Here is a 16,585-nt window from a genome sequence, read left to right as displayed (position 1 = left end):
GAATATGCTTTTACATAAATTATGTTTTGAAGACAATATTCCATGTGAAAACATATCACAAAGAACCATGCATTATGCCTGTCAACACTATGAATACACAACATTACCACATGACACCACATAGAAGACATTACAAAATATATTATGGAAGAATACTGAACATAGCTATGTATTAATTGAACATAGTTACGTATTATGTTTAACATTAACATCAAGAACATATGTAAATTATTGTGAACAACACACAAGTCAGATTTGTTTCACATGATAACACACATAAGACGAGAAGTAGTTATTGAAAACTAATAAATTTGATAAACTTGATAAAGAATACATAAAACTTTATATAAAATGATTTAGAAGAAGTTTTAAATCTGAGCAAGAACTGAAAACAAAATATGACATATGATACAATTACATACATGTATGTATATACAGTAAAATACTTTATTTTCACTTGGAATTAATTTTTGCTATTTTCGCTGAAGGAATGATTCAGTGAAAATAAAATCCAGTGAATACATGTATACCTTTTACCTATGCTAGTATTTTACATTCAACTTGTCAGAAATCAATGAAAACAAGTCATTGAAAATGACACAGTCCTCGTTAAATTAAGTTCTCTTTGTGCTCGTCATATTAAAGCGGAGGGGTTGTCGCGAGCGTGTCCTTGAAACTTGAGTTCCAAGTGACGTATACAACAGATTGTTTATTTACATCAAAACACGTGTTCCGTGTAGTAGTAATATGGCCAAAAATAAAAACAGCCGTTATTCGGCCATCTTTGATCTGATTATGAAATACACTGATATGTATGATGTATTTGCCAAATACGAATGAAAATGGTACATAAATTGTGGAAATATAGTAGTAAGGCAAAAAGTCAGATGGCTGTCAATCGGCCATCCTTGACCAGATTTTGAAACAAATTGTCATGGACATGCATCCTAACATGTATAAAGTACATGTATGTGCCAAATTTGAATGAAAACTGATAGAGCACGTCCAAGATACCGCATAAAAAAAAAAACAAGATGCCTGCCAGTCAACCAATTGCGAAATAAATCGTCATGGACATGTGTAATCTATGTACCAAGTTTGAATGACAACTGACAAAGCATGTCCAAAATACAACATTTTCAAAAAACAAGATGGCTGCCAGTTGGCCATTTTAAATCGAATCGCTAAACCACTGCATGTGCATATGTCCTACATAAGGTACTAGGCACATGCAAAGAATGAACGGAATCGGTCCACAGGATTCTGAAATATGACTCTGGACAGACTGACTCAAGAACTCACGGATGGTCGGGGACATATATTCTAACATGTATGATGTATGTACTAAATTTGAGTAAAAACTGACAAAGCATGTCCAAAATACAACATTTTCAAAAAACAAGATGGCTGCCAGTCGGCCATTTTGAATCGAATCGCTAAACCACTGCATGTGCATATGTCCCACATAAAGTACTAGGCACATGCAAAGAATGAACAGAATCGGTCCAAGGGATTCTGAGATACAACTCCGGACGGATGCATGCATGCACACACGCACTTCATCCGAACGGGGACCAATAAATTCTATACAAAACACCCAATATGTCTTTTCAGTGAAAATTAATTCAAGCTAAAATAAAGTATTTTACAGTAAGTATATATTATCAGACGGACTGGACAGGAGGGGAACGAATAGAAAATAATAATAGAACACACAATAATAGAGACAGTGAAATTAGGGAGAGGGGCTCCAGATAACAATTATAATGAGATTCATTGTGTTCCATTTTTCTTACTCTTCTCATCACATTTCTCAGTAGTTAAAATATGATAAAGTCAAGAAATCACATTTTTCGCTTGGCAGAGTTATTTCTATTATTGAGAACTGTGATTTAAATATTCGTAAGTAAACATCACAAAAGCAAATAACCAATCAGCGCTTGTTTAAAGAATGTGCTTACATGGTGATGATGCTGCGGAGACGGGCTAAACGGTTGTCTGGCAGGCGTTTGGGCAGTCATCGATGATGCAGGTGCAGGTCCTCCTGGTGCTGCCGATTTCTGCTTAACATTCACAGGCTGCACATTCTGAGAGTAGAAAACAAGATTGTTGATAATAATATTTATTTTCAATTAATAGCTCACCAAAAAAAAATAAGGTCCTAGGTCAAAGGTCAAGGTGCAGATTCAAATCAGGTGACTGATCATAACACATCAGAATATTATATTCTTATTTGAATATTTTATTTTGTATAATTTTTTTTAATGATTTATTTCACACCTGTATTGAACTCATTTATCTGGCAAGCACTATGAATATATCGTATACTCAATCACATAAGACCATCAAAAGAAGAAAAAGATGAAGAAGCAAGTGCACATTCATTATAAAGTTTTACAATTTACGACAGCACCTCCCTTTAACGTAGAGAACAAAAGCAACCCATGCCATTTTTCATATTATCCAGAGTGCATTATGTTGTATGTGAAGTGCAGATAGGTTTAAACAAAGAAACCAAAACACAATATACTACAAGGTATAGAAAGACGGCTTGCTCTGTAGCACCATTAAGAAAATTCTATTTTACATATAAAAAAAAAGTGTTTACTTTATTAATGAAAGAAAGAAGTTTTTGGTATGTAATAACCAAAACACATAACAATGACATGATCTATGGAGAACTACTGCAACTGTGCCATACATACATACTATAATCCAGTTAAAAGATATTGTGAAAATATCATAAAATAACACATGATATCTTTGTGAGAATTGGGATGAGTTAAACACAGCAGCACATATAACTAGTTAAAAGTACCTGGGCACCAGCTTGTTGTTTTTGCATTATCATGAGCTCCAGTTTCTGAGCGACAGCATTGTGAAAAAAGCATTTATCATATATAAGTTAATGTGTATTACAGTTTATGAGAATGATGATTCTTAACTTACCACTCACCCCTATTATGGGAATGGTGCAACCCCTTTATTACAGCAATGGGTTGTACTGTTAACATGGTGGGGGATGAGAAGGTTGGTGATTTGGAAGGTGGGAAAATGAAAGAGTGCGGTTGGTGTGCACTTAATATTTATGATATAAAGGTGGTGAAAAAACAGGAGTGAATTCAAAATCAACTTCAAAATCAGAACCAGAGTCTTTGAGTTGCCATCTCTTGACAAAACTGGTGCACTCACAGCGAGGAAAGTGTTAACACCTTTGTCAAGAAATGGAAATTCAAATTAAAAATTAATCAGATTAAACACAAAGACAACAATCTGTAAACACACAAAAAATGTCCAGGAACGTGCTGGTATCAATTTATAAACTGAAAATGAAATGTACATGTAACGGTAGTAGTGAAATTAAAACATACACAGTGGATATTCATTTAACATCAATATGCATTAATTTTACATCTGCACACATTCACACAAGTGCTGATGCCGGTCAACTGTTAATATAGCTAAATACTGTAAACCAATCAATTTTCAGATCGACAATGTAACTGTCTTGATCTGATGATTTAAATTGGTTGTCAAAATACACTCTCATCAATACTTTCTTGCAACATTGGCATATTTCTAGAAACATGGCCAAATAACATTAACTCACTGTCATATGTTTCCTGCTACAATATTTCCAAATTTTAATTGACTTGTGTGGTTCACCAAAATTAATTTCTATCAAAATTACAATGGTATACATGTACAGCTATTGTCGGTGACACAAACTGTATTCATTCACACACACTCATGGAAACACTATGTTTTGACACACATGTCTGGGTCTGCATTTGTTAACAAAAAACACAGTTGGTGTAAATCAAACATATAACATACACAATTCATCTGCGGTATCTTACCTTCAAATCTGACATTTTATGATTAGAGATATATGTGTTTGGTTTATGGAATATATACAGAGTCCTGTAAATAAAGAATAGTTTCATGCATGATAAACATAACAGAATTAGATCACTATTACAAACAGCAGGTGACATATGCAGGACTGAATGCAGGGTCAGCTTGTACACTGCGAGAAATTTGTAATTTTCGGTATTATTCGCTAATGATACATGTCTATGAACTAAATTCTCTACTTTCCACTCACTTGAAGCACTTTGCGAAATCCTCGAAATGCATCCAGATATCTTTCTGAACCGGTGCCACTTTCTCCTTCTCTTTGTCATCTTCTTCCTGCTCTTCATTGGATGAGCCGTCGGCTTTACTAGCAGTTTCTGTCAACAACGACATCGCATCAACATCGCCATCACCAGGTTTCAGTGAACTATCTGAAAATGTTGATGCCCACAAAGATGGAAAATAAGTTTATTGAATACTTACAATAGCTGTCTGTCACATTTCAGTTTATGACAGATATATAGACAGTATGGTATAATATTGAGTGACAAAATATGCTTGATACTGAGATTATTTCCCTTTTGAAGATGTGCTCAGCAGGTTACAGTTCTGTACTTGTATATTGCAGAGAAGACAAGAAAAATTCTTAGTACACAAGAGAATGTTGAATAGGTTAACCAAATAAAAGATATACTTCAGTAAGCCAACAGGCGTTACCAATATTTCAAGGTTGAGAAGTCAAAATTGAGAGCACAATTTTACCATCATGTGCACATGATGTGCTCACATCATTAACTTCATGAACCTCTTAGAAAATCAGACGGACAGACGCATGGAACGGAGAGGGTTATTAAAGTGTATACAAGAAACATAATAAATTTCAACACTAACCTTTTTCTTTCAGGTCTTTTGGATCTTTTCCAATTGGTGTTAACTTTTCTTTGTCTGATTTCTCCATTTTTTCACTTTTAAGCGATGGAGCTTTCTCAGATTCTTTCCTCTTTAGACCTGAGCTCAGTTTCCTCCCCTTTCCTGGTTCCTGTAGATCAACCAGATTAAAATAAACACCTTCTAGTTTAAGGTCAAAAAATCAATTCCATTTGGAAAGTATTAATTTTTTTTAACTGATCTGCGCTACTGCATCATTTTAGTTTTGTCATTTTTGTTTTATTAATGGGATCATTTTCAAAACCAAACATTGGTGAATATTTAGTTATTGGCAAACAAACAAATATTCTGTTAATAGTCGATAAATCAATATTTTGTTATGGGCCATTATACAAACATTGTTATGGGCCAATGTACAAACATTTTGTAATTCGCCAATATACCAATATTTAGTCATTGGCAAATGTACCAACATTTTGTGATTGGATAATACACCAATATTTAGTAATTGATCAATATACCAACATTTTGTAATTGGCCAACGTACCAATATTTAGTCATTGGCCAATATATCAACATTCAGTAATTGGCCAATATATCAACATTCAGTAATTGGCCAATATACCAACATTTTGTAATTGGCCAATATACCAATATTTAGTAATTGGCCAATATACAAATATTTAGTAATTGGCCAATATACCAATATTTAGTAATTGGCCAATATACCAACATTTTGTAATTGGCCAATATACCAATATTTAATAATTGGCCAATAAACCAACATTTTGTAATTGGCCAATATACCAATATTTAGTAATTGGCCAATATACAAATATTTAGTAATTGGCCAATATACCAATATTTAGTAATTGGCCAATATACCAACATTTTGTAATTGGCCAATATACCAACATTTAGTTTATTAATATCATCTTTTGAAAATAAAAGAATTTGAGATGACATAGTGGAGTTGTCGGTTCAAGCAAGATAATAATTTTATTCTACAGCAACAAAAACATTCAATGCGACTAGAATTGAGATTCTACTTTGCTAATGTTATGTAAATGAGTTTACCTCAATTTTTTCCAGTTTTGCTGCACTTTTTTCTCTTTTGTTATCTTTCTTTTCATCTTTAGCTCCTTTCTTGCCATCCTTACCATCTTTAATGGAAGGAGTGTCTGGTTTAGGGAAATCAAGCTTCTGTAGACAAGAAATTATGCAATTCAGATAATATCACACTTTCCCAAAATTTTGCTAAATTCATGATATACCGGTATTTTGATTTCCAAGATTTCAAAACACATTTGTTGACAGGACTACTTTATAGATAAAAGAAGATGAAGGTGATGAAATGATTGCCATTGCCATATATAAGAAGAAACTTTACAGTAACTTCATCTATCAGTCCAATAGTAACCTCACTATATAACAATAACAGTTATTTTACCTGGTTATCAGGAGGAGATTCTTCTTTAGGTTTCTCTTTTTCTTGTTCCTTCAGCTTCTGTAGCAATTCTTCCATTTTTTCAGGGTTATCTTCATCAATTTCTGTCATTATCTCACCCATCAATGCGGTACTTGGACGGGAACCCCCTCCTCTGGAGAGAGAAGACTTGGGCCTCTTACTGGAAAATAAATATTTTCAAATTAATACACGAAGTTTTTATATGCAAACTTTATTACTACAGTGCAATAATTACAGCAAGTCTAGTTTATTTCACATTAGAAGTCAACATTAAACTATTCTACTAAAAGTATGAAAACTCTCATCATTACACAATGATTTGTGACAATTTGAATGTTTTTGAATAAATATGTTTTTGTCCACTCCTACATATTATTAACAAAACATAGTAAGTTGATTTAACTATATGAAAAGCAGTTATAGTAGAAGTGTTTCCCTTGCCAAGCTTGGTATTGAAGTGTTGCTACTTACGTATCAGTCGGTATGGGAATTGGGCTGACTTTGTAATTAACATACGGGGAGGTGACTTCTATCCACTGTTCAGGTCTTTTTATCTCAGGCTCTGCAAAGTCAGAATATATCTTTCATTACTTCAACAGATTGCAAAAAATTGGCAAACACATGGAGGTATCAGTAAAAGAAGATATCAATACAAGGTAATGTAAAACACCTCAATTTTAAGACACCCCTGGTCAAGTTATGTTAAACACACTGCTCATTGATGCCATTTTCTCCATTCATTTTGGGAGGTTTTCAGTAGAAGATGTGTTGAGGCAAATTAAAGGTAAGTAAGCTACCAATCCAATAGTGAAACTTGCTTTAACTGAGTACAAAATAAACTGAGATTGTTCGGTTCATGATTAGTTTATAGAAAATATAGAGAAGGAATTAAAAAAAACATGTAGACAGGTTTTCTACGGGTTTCTGTTTACAGTGTACATCTTAGGTTGTTATCTATATCTGCATAATTCAATATATAAAGCTACAATGTATATAGAAATAATACAATCAGGATATGGAATGTAACATTACCTGGTGCCTGATCATGCGGCGTAGTTTTCTTCTTTTTCTGTCTGATTAATTTCCATGCTGGCACAACTGGAGGTGGTGGGGGAGCAACCAATGGACAGGAACGTGTACGCGTTAAAAGTAATGGATGGGGAAATACATGTGATAGCCCAGACTGACGTAGACGTTCAGACGCATCAGCCTGTAATGCAATATGTAGCGTATGTGTTAATGACATAAACTCAGATTGCAATTACATGGATATGTTCATATGTTCACCTTATTAATACCTATTATGTTACCTATTTTGTAATAGGTAATTTTCCGTTCACGGGATGATTATGCATAATATGTAAAAGGCTGGGACTAAAAGTCAGCCACAAAAATCAAATAATTTGATTTAAATTTTTTTTTTTGTAGTCTCAAAATGTAGATCGTTCAGGTGGGAACATGGTGTTGAGATACTCTTACTTCATCAAAACTGACCATCATCAAATGTGTATAGCGCAATATTAAGTGTGGAAATACACAAAAGTACTTTCGTGTTTGTAGAATCCCACGCTATTTTATGTTAACACAATGATTGTATGACTTTTGTTTGTCCTATTATAACGTTTGATTTGATGCATGACACAGGATCTTGCAGTGAACGAAAAATGATTGATTAGGATTGATTAGGATTGAATTGAAATATACTGTACATGTGAAAAAGTGTACCCTATTATTCTTTACCAGCTACAATGTAATATATACATTTGAACATATAAATTCAGCATTATTAGACTCAAATTAATGCATTTCCATCACTCTGTCAACATTCAGCTCCATTATGGAAAAAGTTGGTTAAGGATTGTTCATAAATTCTGATAATTATGTCTCAGTGCCGTCTCTCAACTCGAGTTACCTATATTCGCCTACAGTGCATATTTTATTCAAATGCAAAGTTCAATACACCCTGCATTATTAGAGCATCCATACCAAATTGGTTACTATATGTATGTGTACATATACAATTATGATGAAACGATTAAAACAAAATGTTTTCTTACCATTTCTCCCAGCAATGATACTCTGGCCGGAACTTTGGGTGGATTTTCATAGCTAATGAAGATAGCCACCTGTGGACCCATAGAAACATCACCTAAAATTGCATCTTTATCTATAGTGGCAAAGAAATATACAGCTCATGATGAGACAATGACACATATGGCAGGCAGCAGAGCTCCAAATATGGTAGTCATGACCTAATAGGGAAGCATGGAGCCAAATATGGAACACAGGTAAAGGATTTTTGTCTGCCAAATATGGAATCATGGTATTGAAAGCCATTCTGCCAAATATGGAAATGTTAAAGCCAAATATGGAATGATTTAGCATAATAGGCATGTAAAACCAAATAAGGAGGTATCATGAATGTTGAAAGCTGAATATAGAACAACCAAACCAATTCCAATAAAATATCTATTGAAAAAAATTAAAATTAACAAGAAATCTACTCTATAAATTTTGAAAATGAACAGTAATAAATAAACTTTGGTGAAAAACCATTATTTGTTTTTTTGCTTTTTGGGTTGTACCTGGTAGTTTAGACATAACACCAATGATATGGTGATGCTCAGACATTATTTCTGTAATCATTACCTCAATTATAGGGAATGTTTGGAAATTATTTGATTACTCCAATGATGTAGGGGTAAGACAAAAATCAATCAACATCAATAAAAGAGTTGGCTATCTAGAAACAGAAGTTTCAAGATTTCAATGTTATAAATTAATCAAAATGTACAATAAAATAAATTTACGGGTGACTGAAGTTAACAAACCATTCTTTGCATTAATAAAGGAGATAAGTACGTAATAATACTAATGGTTAGACGCACAACAAAACATGTATTTCTGGTGTTCACACACTGAAAAATTCATTTGGAAAATATGCAAGAAATGGCAGCAGTGACCACTGATGACCCCCCAGGTCACGATGAAATTTGTAAAATCAGTAAATAAACAAACAATTGAATTTCATGTCCTGCTAAACCGCTTTGAATTTAGCAAAATATTTTCAAGAATTTCACAAAGTCAGTGATTTCACACAATTCTGTTCTCACAAAAAATTGTCAAAAATCTGTAGCAGCAAAATTAAATAGGTTACAGTTTTCATTCTCAGCAAAAAAATAGAAAATATACCAGAAACAATTTTTTTTTTGCTGGGCTTTAATTCTACTACTAGTAGATCTAAAAAACAAAGTTACCAGATCACATCAACTGGGAAATCTACAACACAAGTTTGAGGTGACTTTAGTTCTTAAAAACAGTTACTATTAAAATCAATGATGATAAACCAATCACAACTTTGAATGTAAAAAAAACAACAGATTTTTAAAACAGAATGAATCCTATAATCTGTAAATAGCCATTCCCAAAACAGAATTATTATCATTAATATTGCAATTAGTGCAAAAACGTTACAAATATTAGACACAAACCATTATAATTAACCCAAACATCTTTTTTTAGTTTTAATAATAATAACACACAAGTAAGACAAGCGTTTGTTTGACATTGACAAATTTCCCCAGCACATGTACATTATCATACGCAATATGGTCACATGCATTTAATATTTTACACCTTACACTTGGCAGGGGTGGTGCAATTATCATCCAACCATGCAATTAAGAAAAAAAAAGAAAAAAAAAAGAGAAAAAATCTTGAAAATCGTTCCCAAACTTTGTACATGCATTATACTTCCATTAGAGTGCACTAGATGGATCTGAATATTGAAATGTACATAGTGCATGGGTAAATTTGCATACTGCCAAGCATAGGTCAAAGAGACACACCTATCCCAGGCTCCCCCTGTGTACCCGGTCCTTTATTCGTAGATAGCAGGATGGTAGGTAGGTCAATCAATAATAGCAGTTGGTTGGTCGGTAGTTACCAGTACACAGACGATACGTACCCAGAGTGAACGGAAGCAGTATTTAACAGTTAGTGAGTTGTCGTTGGATAATAAAAAAAAAAAGGAAACATGCAAAGAAATATACAAGAGATAGAAAAAGAGATTCATGCTCTATTGAGAAAAGCACATATCTTTTTAACATCCCACGTGCACACTACAAAAATACCACAGCAAGCTATGCTATCCAACATTTTTATACATTAGTAACATTTCTACAGAAATATTGAAATGGAATTCCTCAATTGTATTGCAAATGCTAAAAAAATTGCAGTGCTGTCTCTAAAAATTGGTAACAGGAGCTAACAGCGCTGCACAAAAAATGTGGTATACATGCACGGAAAGCATCTCCGTCAACGGAGCAGGCTTTATAAAATCCTGATTTCAGTTTCTCATTTCATCGGTACACTTTCAAAACATGAAATATAAATTAAATATATGAAGTTATCAAATTAAGGATATTGGTAAATTATTAATAATGTTATATAATTAAAACTCTTGTTTGTAAATAGAATGATAAAGTTAAGGTTAACATCAATCCAACAGACCAAATTAGCATAAGAAATATTCGGATAATCTCCTTGATCGCAAACTCATAATCCAATTCCTTATGAAATGGGTATTAACGGATTATTTTGGAAGGTTTTTTGCTCTATGTTCTTGTTATTAATGAGTGCAGGGGGATTTGTTAAAGGCAGGAGGTGATAAGCTGGATGGTGATTCTGGAGTTATATATATTAATATCTGACAGCATAATATCACATGCAATCCACAATATACATGGTAAATTTATTATTAACTATGTGGTAATCAAAGCAGTGCATGCATTCATCTACAATAGGATACAACAGATGAGAAAAGAAAGCACCAACACACAAGTTCCCACCCTTCCCATGGTTACGACTGGTTACTATAGCAACACACCACCATAAACTAGTAGTTTTAATGTTATTCTCTAGCAGGCATTGTTAGCACTGTCTTTCATTTTACAGTCTTACTTTTGTCCTTGTCTTTATCTTTGTCCTTGTCTTTTTTATCTTTCTTATCCTCTTTATGGTCTTTTTCTTTTGCTGGTTTCTCGGGTTTGTCAGATTTTTCTGTTGACCAAAAAACACAATATACTCAGTACATGCACTGAGTGCAAAATTAAACAAATTGGACAGACAAAAATGGTTTAGTATAGTGCTACTCAACAAATTACAGTTTGTGTTATTTTTACTCTTCACTTGGTGAGTAACAATGGTGGTAAATTGACTTGCGAAGCCACCAAATATTTTGTGGTAAAAGATGTCTTCCACACATCATTTAAAAAACTACCTTTCTATTGATCATGAGCATATGATGGACATCTCAAAAAAAAAATACCAAAATGTTTTCTTGATGTCTGTAAAGATGAATAATCTGATCAAAATACATTTTTCTATCGCTCTAAAAAGTTGTCATACTCTCCAGATTACTTCATCATCATTTGAACACAAAGATGGTAATACATCTTCAATTTATGACTTCTGAAAATGAGTCCATCATGGATTCAATACGTCTTTTATATTCGTACCTTTTTCCTTATCTTTACCGTCTTTTCCTCCCTTTTCATCTTTTTTACCATCTTTTCCAGCAAGCTCTATTTCTGCTTTGCTACCATCTTTCTTCATGGAATCCAACTCTGGGAGTTTCTGTTCCCCTGGTTCAGGTAGAGTAAACTCAGGCAACAATTTTTTTACCAAGTCCCATACCTGGTGTATATGCCCATACCTGGAATACAGCAAATTATACCAAATTAGTACATAATCCATATTTGGTAATGACTCTGTTGTTGAATATTCATACGGGAGGATGTATAGTTCCATATTTGGTAATGACATTGTTTTTGCAAATTTGAAAGAAAATGCATTGTTGAATATTCATGAGAGAGAAGGTACACGGTACGAGGTTTTACCCAGAATTCAACACGTTCTGTACCAACGCATATTGCTATGCGCAGAACTGAAATTCTGAAAAACCGTTTTTAGCGCTTGAGTTGTTTCCGGGTTAGCCTTCCATGTGCTTATCGTGCGATTTATTGTACCAATATCACATTTTCTGGACGTATTCCTACACAATCATGCTAAGAGTATCCAAAAGAGTCAAGCAGGCAAGTTTAGCCGCAAAATTACATGGGAAATTGGCTTCAACTGCTCACTCGATCGCCGATGTTGTCCGTCGGCACACAAGGTCGTTCGCTTTCTGATCTTTCTTCCGAGACTTTGACTCGAATATTCGGGTTTTGTTGCTTTTTTAATGACAGTGATGACTATATATCACAGTTCGAGAAAGTTAAAACGATGTGCTCACTTCAAATGGTTTGTAGGCGATTTTATGCTATCGCGTCGAATGATTTGTTCGTTATGGGAATGACGGCAAGCTCTATTGCCAGCCGTGCTTTTCACAGATTTAAGCTGATGAAGGCGAGATCGCTCGTTGCTAATGAAATAGGGCAACTTTCCGATTTGATCATTCAAAAAGGGCCATCTCAAGTAAGACAAGTGGTAAGAAATTTGCTGGAAAATTTAAAGGGTCACGAATGGGATGATTCAAAGAAATATTTGGAAGTCTCTCTTGCAGTTCTATTTAGCACGAAAAGATCAGCAATTTCTAAGAAAGCCACTGGGAGTCGAGCCTACATCAGTAAAATCTTAAATCAGCACCAGACAGTAGGTGAAAAGTTGTCTGGATTTGATGAGAGTGCCCTTTGGCAATTACGATTAAATAAAGATAAAACATTTGCCAAATCAGTATTGTCTGTATCATTTTTCAAGGAAGCCATTACATCAGATATTCTGCCTACTTCTGTTAAATTGGCTTTATTAGCAGCACCATCTTCCCAGAAATTAGATCAGACTACAAATGACACTAAATTATGGAATGATTCTGAAGCAGAACACATATTTATCCATCTAGGGGGCGGTCTATCTGAATCTGACAATGATGGTTTAGAGAAATCTCTGAGAACACAAGAAAATGTTTCAAGAATTCTCAAATTAACCACTTTGTGAAATAATTTGAAATGGTGTCAGAAACTGCCTCTCAAAATAAAAAGGGCTGGTTTGTTCATGATATTGAAGGCCTGGTTTGGAGAAGTGTCCTCAACATATTGACTGAAAAGAAATTGGATTATGACCTTGATGATGAAAATGAGAGACAGAAGTTAGAAATAGTTGTAGGTGAGGGTGGCCACACTTTTCAAGATTTCAAGGGAGTGTCCCAAAATTTCAAAGTATTTGCCATCAGTGGTGCTATACGTCTGATAAAATATAATGGTAATGAAGTATGGAGAAATCCAAATCCAGTCTTCTGATGCAAGCCGCATTCCATTTGCCATTATATATGCCCCAGAGAGTGATGCACTGATAGAAGTTGATATTCTTCCTGTTCTGGCATGCATTGAAACATTTGCTCAACATGGTATAAAGGGGATGAAATACTGTAGAAAACTGGAACGAGATGAAAAGTATAAAAGTTTGGTCTTGCAGAGAAAGAATACCATTTTTTTCTGCAATTTATGTTTGGCTACAGTTCATAAATGTCACAATCCAAATCATGAATGGGATATGTCTATCACTATTGCGGATATGAATTCATGGGCAGAAGAAAAAAGTAATGGTCAGAGTAATCATCCTCTTATAAAGTATGACCCCATAAATGAATACACTATGAATGAATACCTTCATGCTAAATTGAGAAACGTGGGTAAACTAATTGACAAGCTCTTCAACGAGGCTCAAAAGATCGACCAACAACTGGAATTTATACAAAAGTTTGCAAAGTTATCTGAAGATCAAAAACATGATGTGAAGCAATATGAAACAAAACTGGTTGACCAATTTGATACCAAGGTTGAAATTAATGAAGCAAATCATTCAGCAAAGTTACTTCAAGTTACTAAAAAGGATGATCTTAACAAACTTGATAAGAAACTTGAAGCAGCTTCACTAGCATTTGAAATTAAATACACTGAACACATTGAAGTGAATTTGTTGGATTCTGCTGAATCACATTTTGAAATTTTATTTGGCACACACAAGGAATACAAAACACTATGTGCATCACATCTCCATGTTGTATATAAAATCAAGCCAGGTATCACTCGTCACATGCAAACTGTCCATGGTAAGTTCAGCACAAAAGATCTGAAACAAAACACAAGATGCATTACTAATCTCAATATTTAATATCAAAAATCTGTCATAATAATAAATTATTATTTACACTTGGTAAAACTATTCCAAAGTCAGCCTAAATTGTCAAATTTGTAATGACACTATTTTCTATGAAGTCTTTGACTGTAAAAAATGGGGCATGTGGAGGGGGCCTGGCACATTTTCTTTGAAAATCATTTGTTATTAAACTAATCTCAATATTTAATATAAAAAATCTGTCATAATAATAAATTATTATTTACACTTGGTAAAACTATTCTAAAGTCAGCCTAAATTGTCAAATTTGTAATGACACTATTTTCTAGGTATTAATTCTTCAACTTCAAACACATCAATGTGTGTCACGTTTACTGGAGAAATGGGGCAAGTGGAGGGGGCGTGGCACATTTTTTTTGAAAATCATTTGTTATTAACTATATTTAGTATATTCTCACTTTAATATTACATAATTTATTATGAATAATATGTCAGAAAATAATATTGAGAGAAACGAATGAAATGCATTGGTATCAAAAACAGATACATGGAAAATGTTCATTTTATCCCTATACCCATAGTATCTCAATAGTGTATATATTATCTCAATAGTGAATATATGGTATGCAAATTAATGACAAAATACATTATGACACTTTATTCACTACTCCTATGAGGGACATAACGTGTATATGGTCGATCTACATATCGTTGTAAAGCTCTCGAAATCCCCAACAAAATTACGTTTTTCATTTTCACGACCAGCATTATTGCAACAAAAAAGTCGCCAACAATTGAAGAAATCGAACGTTATTTTCTAAAAATTGCTTTTTTTGTGTGTAAAACGTAAAAAAAAAGAACTTACCGAACGTAACTTTGTGAGCCGCCATGTTGACAATCCATAGGAGGCACTCTCGCGGTAATTCTAACATAACAGTGAGAGGAGTAGGCCAAAAACCACCAAAAATGCAGTAATTTCGCATAATCAATTATAGTCTATAACTATTTATTGAAATGGTTAAAACGATCCGGGTAAAAAACTTTAAATACATCAAAAAAATGAGAATTCCAGTATCAAGTTGGGAATGAGGCTGGTGGGTCAATTGAGGTCATAGAATGGTAATAGCGTGTATGCTAGTTTTTCTTTCAATTTGAAATTGCGCCCTCGTGCGGAGATAAAGTGTATATTGGATGGTACAAAACGCATTGAACTCTGGGATATCACATTTGCCGTGAGGTACAGTTCCAAATCCATATTTGATAATGGCACTGCTGTTGAATATTCATGAGATAAAATGGATTTTTCTTTGGTAAACATTGTTATGAATATTCACAAGGGTATGTGCAGGTAGAATTCTTTATTTGGTATTGTCATCAAGGGGCAATCATACACCCAGGTGGAACGAAAAACACACCAGGTTACAATATTCACTGCATCTGGGACTTCAGTCAATATGGAGCAATACTACAAAATGACCAAACATGAAAACCATAAAACCAGCTAAAACACAGCCATGCAGCTGAACATAAAACTTCATGCAATGTATATTTTCTCAGGGTTCTCCCTAAATATTCAAAATAAAACAACTTATATTACTGTTGAAGAATAACAGAAATCTCAAATTTAAATATAAACGATGATTTGGTTTATATATATGCACAACGTAGTTATACCACCACTAGCACATGTTTAAATTACACAGTCAACAAACCTGAACAAAAAAATTAACGCAGTCAAACTTGCACACTACCGTAGTTTTCTATCATTTGTTTGAAAATCCTTCATTTTACCCACATGTAGGGAGAACCCTGTCATCTGCCTTAGTCCTATCTAGTCACTAATACTTGCCAAGCCTGACTGTTAATCCCCATTCTATTCTCATCCCTAATACTATCATCCTTGTCTTCTGCTTTCCCAAGACCTACTTTATTCAATAACTTCTTATAAATAGCATTCTCTGCAATGGCTCTGAAAAAATTAGTGATCCTACCTAAATTACTCCATATCGTGCAAGTATGTTTGTGAGATACATGTAATGTTAGTACAATAGACAAGTTTTGACTTCTTTTTTTCCATTAGATTTGTGTGATTCTCAAAGAATTGTAAGTGAGATCATTGATCGGAGAGAAGAAATGAAATAAAATTTTATTCCATGTATAACCTTGTTTCTCATCTGCGCGAGACTTCGGTACTTTGATCATGATACTCCCACGAAAATGCAACTTGAGTTTGTT

The 16,585-nt window shown here is 33.8% G+C and overlaps 1 protein-coding gene and 1 long non-coding RNA gene across 8 annotated transcripts in view; both read right to left on the bottom strand.

The window, feature by feature from the left end:
• Positions 1–16,585, bottom strand: part of LOC100369598 (androglobin-like) — a 115,662-nt gene that overhangs the window by 28,081 nt on the left and 70,996 nt on the right. For all 7 annotated transcript variants that reach the window (XM_085505757.1, XM_085505759.1, XM_085505754.1 and 4 more), the window contains exons 7-19: positions 11,734–11,930; positions 11,177–11,275; positions 10,063–10,092; positions 8,272–8,381; positions 7,247–7,424; positions 6,686–6,776; positions 6,197–6,374; positions 5,824–5,949; positions 4,750–4,897; positions 4,109–4,289; positions 3,861–3,924; positions 2,819–2,863; positions 1,962–2,087 (exon numbers count right to left, since the gene is read on the bottom strand). In XM_085505757.1, the coding sequence (XP_085361883.1) occupies positions 1,962–2,087; positions 2,819–2,863; positions 3,861–3,924; positions 4,109–4,289; positions 4,750–4,897; positions 5,824–5,949; positions 6,197–6,374; positions 6,686–6,776; positions 7,247–7,424; positions 8,272–8,381; positions 10,063–10,092; positions 11,177–11,275; positions 11,734–11,930 (1,573 nt within the window). The remainder of the gene's footprint in view (positions 1–1,961; positions 2,088–2,818; positions 2,864–3,860; positions 3,925–4,108; positions 4,290–4,749; positions 4,898–5,823; positions 5,950–6,196; positions 6,375–6,685; positions 6,777–7,246; positions 7,425–8,271; positions 8,382–10,062; positions 10,093–11,176; positions 11,276–11,733; positions 11,931–16,585) is intronic.
• On the bottom strand, positions 14,184–15,511 carry LOC146736180 (uncharacterized). Its single transcript, XR_014931013.1, has 2 exons — positions 15,216–15,511; positions 14,184–14,344 (listed from the first exon to the last, which is right to left on the bottom strand). It is a non-coding gene; the product is annotated as an uncharacterized LOC146736180 (long non-coding RNA).

Source organism: Saccoglossus kowalevskii, chromosome 11 (assembly GCF_978046115.1).
Source record: "Saccoglossus kowalevskii chromosome 11, keSacKowa6.1, whole genome shotgun sequence".
NCBI classification, from domain to species: domain Eukaryota; kingdom Metazoa; phylum Hemichordata; class Enteropneusta; family Harrimaniidae; genus Saccoglossus; species Saccoglossus kowalevskii.
This window is presented reverse-complemented; position numbering and strand designations above follow the sequence as displayed.